Raw genomic sequence first — 12,546 nt, 5'->3', positions numbered from 1 at the left:
ATAATCTTGGGAGAGAATGCGACTTTGGGAACTAGCTGTCCACAGAGTCAACATTGACACAAGACAACGACAGGGGCTTTGCAGAAGGAAATGGGGTCAGTCTCCGTTCGAATTTTTCTAGTATAACCAACACTATTGGTGTTGTCTAATTTAAAAGTATCAAGGTAGCTTAGTACAAGGCGGAATGGTGCTGTTATCTCTTCTGAACTATCAAGAAGCAAATAGCTTTGGTTGTACAAGTAGGCACCGGCGATTCAGCAGCTGGAGATAAAAATGAGAAGTTGTGCACTCAGCATCCTGCTTACCTTCCTGTAAATCTCAATATTCCATCAAAATAAAAGTAATTATTGTAACATATTCTGGATTATGTCCTTCTGGCCCCCTCTCCTTGCTCAAAAGCAGAATATTTCTTATGCTAAACAGTTTATTAACCCCTAATCACCCAGTTACTTCTGGATTTGATTGCATGTGTAATTACCTTTTGTCAGGTACAATTTGCCTGATAAACATGTCAGAACACTTGCTGCTTCTCTGCTGAAACAGATAAATGCTGTCTTTCCACAGCCTTGGGGCATAATTAACAGGGGGAAAAAAAAGGCAGTTATAAAAACACACAGAAGCTGATTCACTCCGGCAGGAGCTCCCAGCAGGCCGCAGCCAAGGCCTATTTCGCAGCCGCTCCGCTTGCCTGAGTGCTCATTGAGTTCAGCCTGCTGTGACAGGGCAACGGGGGCAGTCCTGAAAAATGGGGATTTAAAGCACGTTTCCACATGAACTTCAAAAAAAAAAAAAAGGGGGGGGGATGATGCCTGTTTGGGGTCAGAAAAAAAACAAACCCACAAAGTGAAGCCGCAGATACTGATATTGGGCCCTGTCTGCATTACATGTTACATGCTCACGTGGAGTTCTGGGATGGAACCAGTGAAGGAAAAATCAAAAGCAGATCCAAATGAAATTCAGGAAAAGCAAAGAGGGCAGGATTTAATTTTATTTTTTTTTCCCAACATCTCTGTGGTATTCGTAGGCTCAGTTGCTCCCTATAGTGTTTGCAGGTTATGCACCCACACACTATGGGGAATGCAAAAAAAGAAATCCTTACCTGACCTCTGGATAACCCAAACAGGAGATTAGCCCATTTCCAAGCAAAGCAGGTTGTCACACTGTTAGGCCAATTGCTTCTATTGACACTTTGCATAAACATCTTACACAGGGTGATCAGAAAGGACTGTTATGCCATTAACGCTCTTTTTATTTTTTTATACCTAAGCCTTACAGAATAAAGGCCTTTCTGAGTAAGGGATAACAAAAGGGTCAAAAGGTCACAAACATTCTTTTAAGTAGGTAAAAATCTGGGAAGTTTAGATTTGTTGAAAAGTGCAAATTGGAACTTTCCTGAATCCTGCGGCATTAAAACACAGGCAGCTTTCCCTAATTTTACTTCTATCGCATTCATTAATCTACCTAATTGTGCATTTTTACTTTTACTTATAAATAAGGAAAAGCTAAAATCTTAATTTTAGGAAATAGCAAGCTGTCTAATCTTCTCAGCTAATCTCTAATCTAAACAGATTTAGACACTGCCACTAAAATCCTCATGGGGAACAGTGTGAAAATATAGTGAATTTTGCTTGAAGTGGTACAGCTGAAGTCTGCTACATACAGTTTTCACCTATAATTTACAACGCCTGTGGATTGCATTGTCTACAGAAAAATATTCTATATTTTCCTTTGTTTTCTTTTTGCTTTGATCGGAGATGGAAACAATCTCCCTTTAATAGTATAAAAGCCACCTGCTGGGCATTGCAGACTACAGCTAATTGGTAAATTCTTTGAAATTTAGATATAATGGATTTTGACCTCTTTAATTAAAAAAATCCCAAAGCCTAGGCAACTGGTGAGCTCTGCTAGGAAAGTAGTGATGCCAACCATATACAACTACAAGCTATGCCAAATCTTTTTTTAAGATACGATACCAAAATAATGTTACAAATTTTTCCTTGAGGATGCACAGCTAGAAAAAAATCCCCATGACTGCTAGCTATGTATCATTTAAATTACTGAGATAAAATAATAGCAAGTATATTAACAATACTATTATTAGTATTTGTATTGGAACTGGGAGTTAAATTGCCCCAAAGATGAATGGGACTTTTTCATTTTAAAGACAGCAAACTCATGGAAGCCATTCACAACCATCCCACTCAAAATTCCCCCACAAAGAGCTCACACTGTACTTATAGGCACCTTCTGTTCAGAAGAACAAATGAGTTTGCTGACCGAAGAGGAAGCATGTCAACCAAAATTGTTGTTTCATAACTTCTGACATAGTATTAACCTTTCAGTGGAGCTACAATCTCATCTGCTTGTGAACTCTAAGGCAACACTCTCTTCCTTTTGTTAAAACACTTATTTATACTCTGACCAGCATAATGGGGCCATGGGCTATGACAGGGACTCAGTCTGCAGTAAGACGGCTACAAAACAAAGTTGTTTTCTTTTTAGTCTCCGTTTCATGCACAAGTACACACAAATATACATTAAACAGGTATACACTTATTTCCAATGAATTAACAAACAACCCTGCATGAATAGTAAGGTAATATCCCCATTAGTTCACAAAAAGTTAGCTCCCTGTTTATAAAAGCATGCACTCCACGAAAACTCTTACTAGAGCGGAACTAAAATGTTAAGAATCAGAATCAGAACTGGAGAAAGACAAAGCTTGTTCACTCTAAACATTTCCTGGTTGCAAAGGAACAACAGAAGTATTTAAAATATAGGTATCTAAACCAGGCTTACAAGGAAAAAAAAAATACAGCATTTGCTAACTGTAGAATAACACTGCACCAACCAAATGCAATTATCACTTCATCAGTCGGTGTTCTTTACTGTTGACAAATATCTTGTTAGCCTGGTTAGCAAGTCTGCCTGCCACTTGCCAAAATATTTTGTTTTATTTACTCCTGGTGACTAATTTTGTGAACGTGGTGAATTTTAAAATCCCCCCCTACTGATCACATAACTGGAATAACACACTTTGGTCTTGTATTTCAAAGTGTAAATTGATCTCTTGATCTGTGAGTGTCTCCCTATAGTTTATGCTACCTTTTTTCTGGATTGGTAGAGCAAATGCATTTTCAAAGTGATGGTATGGGGACTTAGCTATGCAATTCCCATTAGTGTCAATGGGGGTCGCAGGCTAAATTCCTAGGCAATGCTTTGAAAACTGAGCCCCGGCTTTTCAAAGGAAGGATAGTTTGTGTTAGAAAGGCAGTTTCTTTCAGTTTTTAAGCCGCTGCATTAAAACGTTCCTTTTTTTTTTTTTTTTTTTAAGCACCATGCATTTAGAAATTGTGTTTAAACTGGGGACATTTAAATGTTTACAAGAATGAAACAGTCTTACATTTAAATGCTTACATCTGTTTTTAATTTATAAGTGAAAATCATATCTGTCACTATCTTGAATGTTGGGTTACAATCTTTAACACATGTGTGTAACATGTAAACTCAGCAGTTATGACAGCCGAACCGCTGGGAATTGTTGTTATGCTAAGAAAAAATGAGAAGTTACTTGTTTTCAAATATATCCTTTACAACTTAAGTTCTCCCAAAGGGCAGAATACTTTCCTAAAACTGGACCTTCAGGTACACTCTGACAGATGTCTGATCTTGTTATGTACATGAATATTTTTTGGCACTTCAAATGAACATAGTCCTGCCTGCAAAATAAAATGCACACTGTTGAGGACATGTGAACAAGCTTGTTGCTGTTATCATGACCAAAACAAACATAAAGACTTCAAGCAACCAAAGATGTAACTTCCCAAGAAAGTCACTCAAATACAGTCATTGAGGCAAACATAAATAGCTAAGTCCCAAGCAATACAGAATGTAGCAACAAGTGATAGATATTCAAAGAAGACTCATTTGATTACGGTGTGAATGTTTATTATGAAGTGCGTTCTTCTTCATCATTAACGAATAAACTGGACTAGTAGCAAAAGAACTGTCTTTTGAGCCCAGAAACAGGCAAGTGTTTGAAAAGCAGAAGCCTGGCAGACAGTCAGGCTCCAGAGGGCACGGGCTCTGGCCAAATTGCTCCTGTCAAGCCCATCAGCCTGTACACACAGTCCCTTTAGACAAAGCATAAAACTATGTCAGTGGTAAAATTTGTGTGGATTAAAAGTTGCATATTATGCAATGTTTGGGTCCTTGACCAATTTTTTGGTTTTGAGCTCCTGACGCTAAGGCGTACTCCTACCAACAGCATGCAGGGAGCGACAAGTGCAGCCCCCAAAACAGAGCTTCTGCCTCTGATCTGAACTGGACTTTGAAAATACAATTTCAGTTGGTAGAATCGTGAAGCCTTTGATATATCACAGTTAAATTTAAAGCTGTCATTTTCATTTTTCTTTTTTCTTTTTTAAACACAGACAGGTGTGTAAGTAAGTAGTGCTTAAACACTAAAACTTACCAGGAACACTAGTAACTGATGAGGGAGTTTTTGCAGCAGAGTTTATTTAAACTTAAATTATCAATAAACAGTTTTTTTTAACTGCATGAGACTTATAACAGGCCTGCTTTCAACTATTTGATTATCTATGAAATAAGGCCTTAAATGGCATGTTATGTAGCACAGTGCCTTAAATATATTTCTTGAGGACTTAAACTGTATAATTTATCTCAGTCCTTCCTGTACAAATACATTTGAGGTATATTCAAAAATTTTAAAATCTAATGTCAAAGTTAACTAATTTAGAGACAATAGGACTAGTTAAAATAATCTAACAGTGTAGTTGGAATAAAATTTACACACAAAACATCTTCCACAATGTGTTGTGGAAGTGAACACACTTGTCCTATCTGTCACATTTATAATTTAGCAGTACCCATGTGAGTGACCCAGATGTTGACAATCTCATCAAACGTAAAGATACATACTGTACCATAGAAAGTCATTTCCTGACAACTGCTATTTTGAACTAACTAATCCAAACTCTCCTTGCACACCTGTACACCTAATGCATAAAGTCAGGCTGTTATACTCTGGAACTAAACATCTGTAGTGGTCTGTCCAAGTACAATTGTACCTTCACGTTTAAATTTCAGCCTGATTACTTCTAGGCTTGAAGGAAGGAGTTATAGAAACACAGTCTTGGCCCGCCAATGTAAACAGATGCCTACAAGTAGACAAGTAAGCATGGCACAGATCCACGACATCAGACATGCATTCACAAGGACGCAAAGATGAACCACGTTCGCTCTTTGTATGAAGTTGCAGCTCACAAAACTGACCCAGGAAACAGCTAACCTAGCTACTAAGAGTTAGCTATTTAGTGGCAGGACAGAATATTTCCTTTTCCTAGCTGTCAAGTTATTCCTTGCCATATTCACACTCAGACCTAAACACCAGATCGAATAACATCTCAGGAAAATACTGAAATTACATTGTTAAAGAGACTGAGGCTTTCAACATAACAGGAGGATATACATCAGGTCTATAAAGTTTATGGGCATCTTCCTGACTGTGCAGCACACGGTCTCCACAGAGTTCAGTGATCTCCAGCGTGCACTGACACACATCACCTCCACAGAGGTAACTGCAGCTTCTACAGTAGATACAGACAAATAGTTCCAATGCAACAGCTTTAATAATTTTTGAATTTATAACTTGTTTAATTTTAAAGATTTGCACAGTTCTTGAAAAGCTACAAATCTAAATTTAAAAATCATAGTGCTCAGGACTCCTCTCTTAAGTGGCCAGCAAAGCTTCCAGCATTTCACATCCAAGTTAATATAATATTCCATTGAGGCTGTATTTGCTCTACCTTTGGTCTCTTTCAATGACTCTGTCTCAGAGCACCACCACCATACCATCCATGTTACATAAGGTCTACATCTCAGTTTTAAAGAACATGTATAGCATACTAATGGTATTTGTAAGTGTAAAAAAAATATCAGCAGTAGCACAAATAAGTTTCAACCGGAACTGAAATCTAAGACGTAACAGGCCAGAAACCAGCATCTTTTCTGTCTGCATCCAGGAACAAACAAAAATCCAATGCAATCTATAAAGCACAGACACTTATAGATGTGCTCACCATGACTTCACTGTAAACAGATAATTATTTCTTCCAAAGTAGTGCATTCAGAGTATGCTTGCATACCCACCCTTCACAGTAGATGAAGTTACATCCCTTAGGGAAAGCTATACTAGACCTGGGAACCACTGGACAAGGAATTCCACAAGCAGTAGCTCAGGAATGTAAATATAGACAAGTTAAAAGCAAAGCCAAAATCACTAGACCTTTTTTTCCTATTCTTTCCTGGACAACCTTCACTTTCTTCTTCAGCTACCACAAGTAGTTTACTTCCACATTTATATCTGTCAGATGACTCTCAAAACATTTTGCAAACACTGCTACCTATATAAAATTCTAGTATTTGTTTTTTTCTGTTTTTCTTGTCTAGATACCATGGTTTAGCAAAGGTCTCTGAGCCTAGTAAGTTGCAGTAACAAGAAACCTGGATAACTCAGAATTTGTTTTTGTTGGGTTTTTGAAAAAGATCTTTCTTTTCCTGTTGTTATGTTTACAAATGTTTTAGGAAAACCCCTTTCTGCTCAATGTCAATACCCCAATATTACTTCATTTCTAAGAAACACATCTTCCAGAAATTATTCTTAGAAGTTGATCTTTTTCCTTTTCTCATCAATTCTCAGATGACAACATTTTCTGAAAATTTTTAATCTGAAAAGTTATTTTTACAGTTGCTCCGGAAGAGAGAAGATTTCCAAACTATATATAGTCTGTAATTTGTAACAATTACTCCTCATATATTAGCCCCATTAGATCCCAATACACGTGGAACCTTGCTGGGCAGTGATGGCACAATTTAGCCTCTAATGCCTCCTGCAATCTGAAAAACTCTTCCCCTGATCTTACTTGCCACTTTGAAATGTTATCCCTTTCTGGTGAGTAATCCTGTGCTAGATTCTTTTGCTTCTTAAATGAACATTATTCTCACCCTTTATTGACTGACCACATCTATTATCACATGTAAGCAGTGTTAATCCTCTAGTAATTAACACCCTTATTAAAGTAATTTTAACCCAAAGAAGTTTAAATCGCATTACAGGTTTTATTTAATTAAGCTATAGAGACTGTTTTACACTGTCATTTGAGTTTTCAGCTTGTCTTTCCAACCTACTAGCTAGGCATCTTTCCTCCATTGCCTGTCTATTTCCATCTAGGAATTAGTCTACATTACTCTGTTTCACTAGGAACTTTTAAAACTGTCCTCTGCGTGAATGGATGCAAAACTTAGGCACTATACTGAACAGATAACCTTTCCCCAAACTACCATCTGGATATGCATTGCAATGATATTAGCAAAATTAGGATCAAATCTGTACTTCTACAGGACTCAATATCCTGTTAGCGCTTAAAATGTACAAGCAACTTTTACTGTCCTCATACATGTTGAGCAAGGGCAAAGATTTTTTTTTATTTAAAATTCAGACCAGCAAAAAGAAAGGAGTATCTGAAAGCACTGAGTCATGCCACTTGCAAAGGCTGGTTCAGCACTTTCTCTGTTACTTATTGAATAAGTCAGTTTTTAAAACTGCATTTTTTTGTGTGTCTACCACACGTTCCTTTCTATGGGAAAGTCTCTGATGGCCTATGTGCTCTTCCAGATCTCAGGTAAGCTGCTCAATTGACATGTTTGACACAGGGTCAAAAGATGAAAACTGTCTTCTGGTTTAACTGCATCATGTTACACCGTGCACTCTGGAAGAGCGTGGGCTAATTGTGTGTCCTCCTGGAACGATTTCCTGGAGGCAAGCCACTGAAACTGGGAAAGCTGGCGTTCTCTGGGGCATAAGGCAACCTGATGGCTTCACGGGCTTTATACACCATTAACTGTGTACTGAAAGTCCTTTCTTTCCTTTGGGTAAAAACACCTCTTCAAACTTCTACTGTTTAAAAAAACCAAACTGTTCTTAACAGGACTCAGCATAAAACCATAGAAAATGATAAACTCAGAAAGAAAAAAGAATAAGGACAACAAAGTGCATTTGTAGCCAGGAACTTATTCTCATTTTTTTCCTCTTGTCCTTCAACCCGTATCTTTAAGTTCTCGCCCCCACCCCCTCAATCATCTACTACTTTCATCTACTTATCTTCTGACATTTCATGTTCTCCCCCATTTATTCACATTTCTGGTCTTATTCATTCTACCCCCCCAGCACTTCTCCTCATTGTGGGGTTCCAAATGAATACACTACATCTACGCAAAGCTTTGGAAGCCTTTTACTTATGAAGGTATTTTGTGTTTAAAAACAAAACAAAACAAAAGCTCCCACTTCCTTCCATACATTGCTATTGTTCTGAAGTAGAGGACGGTCCTTGAATCCTTGTTGTAAAAAATTCTCTTGATTTTTCAGAATTTTACATTGCCCTTATAGTGATGACCAAAGAATTGATGTAGAATTGATTATCTTTCTTTTTCACAAAACTGTAGCAAAAGGAAAAAAAAAGGGAGAGGGGGATATTCTGCCTGCTGCCTGTGCTTGACAGATAATTTAGGGAAGGAATGGAATCTAAATATGTTGATAGATGCAACTGAAAAAATATTGAAGGCAACTCTGCAGGGTTAAGGGGTTAGTAGTGTAGCCCAATATATAGCACTACATATCAGTGATACTACCTGCTTAGCTAAGGCTGGAGGATGTAAGGAGTTTGGGAACAGAAATTATTGAATCCACTGAAGCAGCTAGCAGCCCCAAAGCTCTTTGATGGGTGACTAGGGCTCATAGATGTTAAAAGAATACAAATAACAAGTAACTTGAAGGAAAACAACAGTTTTCTTCTCTTGTGTTCTTCAATTAACAATGCTCCTTCATTAGTCATAGGAACCAAATACCACCCACGGGATTCAGAGGAAGTCCTGTGGAGCTGGGGGGCTCCAAAACTGAACTCCATCCATCAGCTCAGGGCTACAGAAAGGCCCAGACACAAAGGCAGAGATCCTGCAGCAACTGGCTGTCAGCAGGAAGACAACAGCTTGATATAACGTATTCCTAAACTTCAGAAAAGTCAGGCACCCAAATCTTCCTGTAAGCAAAGCCTTCAGTTTGCATTTATGTCATTTCTTATGGGATAAAGATAAAGGCAAGAATCAGCTGGGGAGCAAAACTGCCAGGAGAAAACTATCAGAAAGAAACTCCTCATTCTACTAAACTTCCACTGAATGGGATGTATATCAGTGACTCAAAGAAAGTGTAAGCAGGAGCTAATAAATATAATAAGCACATGAATCAATTTCTTCTAATTCAAGCAAGGGATTTGTTAATTGAGGAATTATCTGAAAGTCAACTCAGTTGCAACTTTCTACTAAAAGATACTTCTGCAAAAGAATGGAAACCTTTTTCAGATAAGGCTTACTTTGTGCTTTCTTTCATAACGTCCTTGGAGATATTACAGATTAAAACTTGACTGCTTCATACATAGTTTCCCAGACACATAGCATGTCAGTTATTGAAGAAATCTAGTATTTCATTTGAAAAAATCGAGACTTCTTGGTTCTGGCATTATGGACAGGGCATAACTGGCATATGTACTTCAACTACCAAGCATACAGTTTTAGTGCCATTTACATTATGATCTTGCAGAGAATTCCTCTGTAACTAAGAGATGAACTTTCTTGGAGAGACAGGTTTTCCAGAGATACGGAGTTTTCATCATAACAGCCCTCTAGGTTTTGAGTGAATTGATTAACTCCTTCTAAACCTTGTCTTCTGATAGTACTGATGACTAAGAAGAAGAGCTTAAAGCTGATTAATTGTGACAGTTGGTAGTATTCAGATAGTGACTGAGATATGCCCATCTAAAGAGTCTTGACAGGAGGTTTTGCCCTTTTTTATTTTATTGTTGAAATATCTGCTTTGATCAGCCTCTCCAGTGAAGTTTTTACGGATTTCTATGATGGTAGTATTTAGAAGCTCCACTGCAATGCTCTAAGAAGTCAAGTGTTTCACCTGCATATGATAAATGAGATCAACAAAAGCCATTTCTTGTCTCAATTCTAAAAACTATAAATTCACTCAACAACAACAACAACCTCCTCTTGTTCAAGAAAAGCTTATGTTCCTATGCAAAGGTTTTATCTGCAGGTCTCTATGTCAAGCTTCATGAATTCTGTCATTTTCTAAATACACGGTGCAGATTTCTTGGCAGCTCAACTAATTCTTGCATGTTTCTGGTTCAGTAAGTGGGGAACTAAGAGAATTGTATCCCTTAAATGAACTGGCTTAAAGAAATAACAAGAAATGTTTTTATTTTTGATAACTTCCACGGTTACATGTACCTACAGTACTCTTTACTGTCATTTAGGAGATGCCATTCATTTTAAACATTATAGCCATCGCCACAAAGTCTTCTGTGTATAATCTTTTGTACTTTCCTCTGGAGAAACTGCTATGGTTTTTGCTAGAGGTGGAATAATGTATCGTGTAGGTAAATGGCAATATGTATATTGTTTTAGTTAGGTAAGCTATTGATAGGGCTACTGAAGTAAAGTAACAGTATTTGTACACTGATTTTTTTTAATCTGTTTTTCAGTTATGTCCCCTCATTGTAAATAATCCAGGATCTAGAATGAAAACTTGGTGCAATATCACCATGTTATTTGCACTTCTCTGATGAAAAAGGGGCATTCAGAAGCTGACCTGGATACAGACTGTTTTGCACTGAATTTGATAAATGATTCAATGTCCTGAAGAACACAGATCTAATAACTGGCACGTGTCTCTTAGTTCCTGGCAGTACTGGGTAAGAACACCTACTGCCAGGAAATGACTGACATGCCATCCTGCTTTGATTCTGAAAATCCTTATCAAGATAGTGTACTCAAAGCCATGCTTAGTTTTGACCATCCCCACTGCTAATTACCGCGTATTTGTTTCCAAAGCTTCCTAATTCTTACCAGCTGGCAAATATAAATCCCATCTAAGTAACGAGCTGGTTTCTGTGTACAGAGCACTGATTGAGATCTTCCTCATGAATTTCTACACACACATCTTGTGATCTGAGCCTACCACAATTACCTATTGGCTGTACAGAATCTAGGTGAAAAGGAAAAGTCAAAACCAGGAGTTTCCACTGGGGAATATAAGTGCATACAAACAAATTGTCATGTTTGTGGGAAGAATTCTCATGTATTTGTAAGACTACAGTACTCAGAGAAGGCATTGTGTGCTCCCTGCAAGCTGGATAACACACAATTACCATACAGTCATACTTGTAGCCGTGTTATTTTGAACACAGGTATATATATATATATGCATGTTACCGCAGTATAACACAAACTGTTGAGAAACTGAGCCTTGCAGTGTCTCTGTTGTGCTCAGTGCGTGGCTCAAGTCCTCCTCCTGCTTTAGTGTGGAGTCAATTTATGGAAAGGGGGAAGGTCAGCAAGGGAGTTGCTTCCTTCCCCAGCAAAGTGAAGATCTGTGACCTGAAATCCAGAGAGGTGCAACTCCTGTTTTGTTGCTGTCTGAAATCTGAGCTCTTTTCTTTAGCTGAATAAGCAGCATTGCACTGAAAACTCAGAGAAGCGCAAATCCCATTACATCGCACCCTGAGGCTGGGCTTCATGTTACAGATGTAACATGCTCCTCTGCTTGTTCAGAGAAGCTGGAGAATGGATGGGGGGAGAAAGGGATCGGTAAGCATTGTGAAAGAGCCTCTGTGAAGATGAAAGTCTCAACAATCATTTCCCTCAGGAAGGGAAAGACGAAATATTCTATAATACCTGCTAATTAAAAATTCAAACTGCTGTCTTATGAAAAGAGAAGCTTACTTTTATCTTTAAACTCTGAAGTTTTTAAGACTTACTTCTAAACATACTGTTAGGGATTTCTTCCTCTTGGAAAACCCTGATGGTCCTTCTGGTCAAGACTCTTTCATGAAGCAGGGACCAGGGGTGGGTGTCCCTGGCTACTTCCAACACCTAGGCACTGCATGGACTGGTAGATTGTGCGGGATGCCTTTAGAGCCAATGCCATTCAAGAGTCATGGTGGAGCATTTTTGGCAACAGCCTACAACTTATTCTCTGATGCCTACTTGAGAGCTTGAGAGCATTTTCCTCACAGATAGCAGGAGCTTTGGCGCGCTGCATGCTGGGGGAATCAGAGAGAAGCCAGAGCTGAAATGTAGAGCTGTACTACCACAAGAAATTAAATCAAATTAAACACTGCAAACAGAACAGTGGGGAAGACCAAGCTGTCAGTCTGCCTTCAGTGGCAGACACCTCAGTGGCTGGGATGGAACTCCAGTGATCTGTTTCACAGTTTCTATCTACGAGTCACTACTGCGCTATCAGGACAGTAACATCTCTCAGTGATGAATGAGAAGCAAAGGTGTACAGCAGAAGAAAAAGAAGGACAATATTAAGATACTAGTAAGAATTTTCTCTTTGAAATAAATTTACATCTGTTGCATGCAACACCACATTTCAGAAGGTTAGCGATATTTCTCATCAAC

The 12,546-nt window shown here is 38.3% G+C and overlaps 1 protein-coding gene across 5 annotated transcripts in view; it reads right to left on the bottom strand.

Moving 5' to 3' along the window:
- Positions 1–12,546, bottom strand: part of EXOC6 (exocyst complex component 6) — a 90,955-nt gene that overhangs the window by 7,700 nt on the left and 70,709 nt on the right. Inside the window, exon 21 of one of the 5 annotated variants that reach the window (XM_050711837.1) lies at positions 3,332–3,719. The exons of the other annotated variants lie outside the window; for them this stretch is intronic. Coding sequence (XP_050567794.1) covers positions 3,642–3,719 — 78 coding nt within the window. The 3' untranslated portion in view covers positions 3,332–3,641. Of the gene's footprint in view, positions 1–3,331; positions 3,720–12,546 lie in introns of those variants that run through there. 5 annotated transcript variants of the gene reach the window in all.

The sequence above is a fragment of the Cygnus atratus genome, chromosome 7, assembly GCF_013377495.2.
Source record: "Cygnus atratus isolate AKBS03 ecotype Queensland, Australia chromosome 7, CAtr_DNAZoo_HiC_assembly, whole genome shotgun sequence".
NCBI classification, from domain to species: domain Eukaryota; kingdom Metazoa; phylum Chordata; class Aves; order Anseriformes; family Anatidae; genus Cygnus; species Cygnus atratus.
The sequence above is the reverse complement of the archived record's forward strand: the minus strand, read 5'-3'. Positions and strand labels throughout refer to the sequence as shown.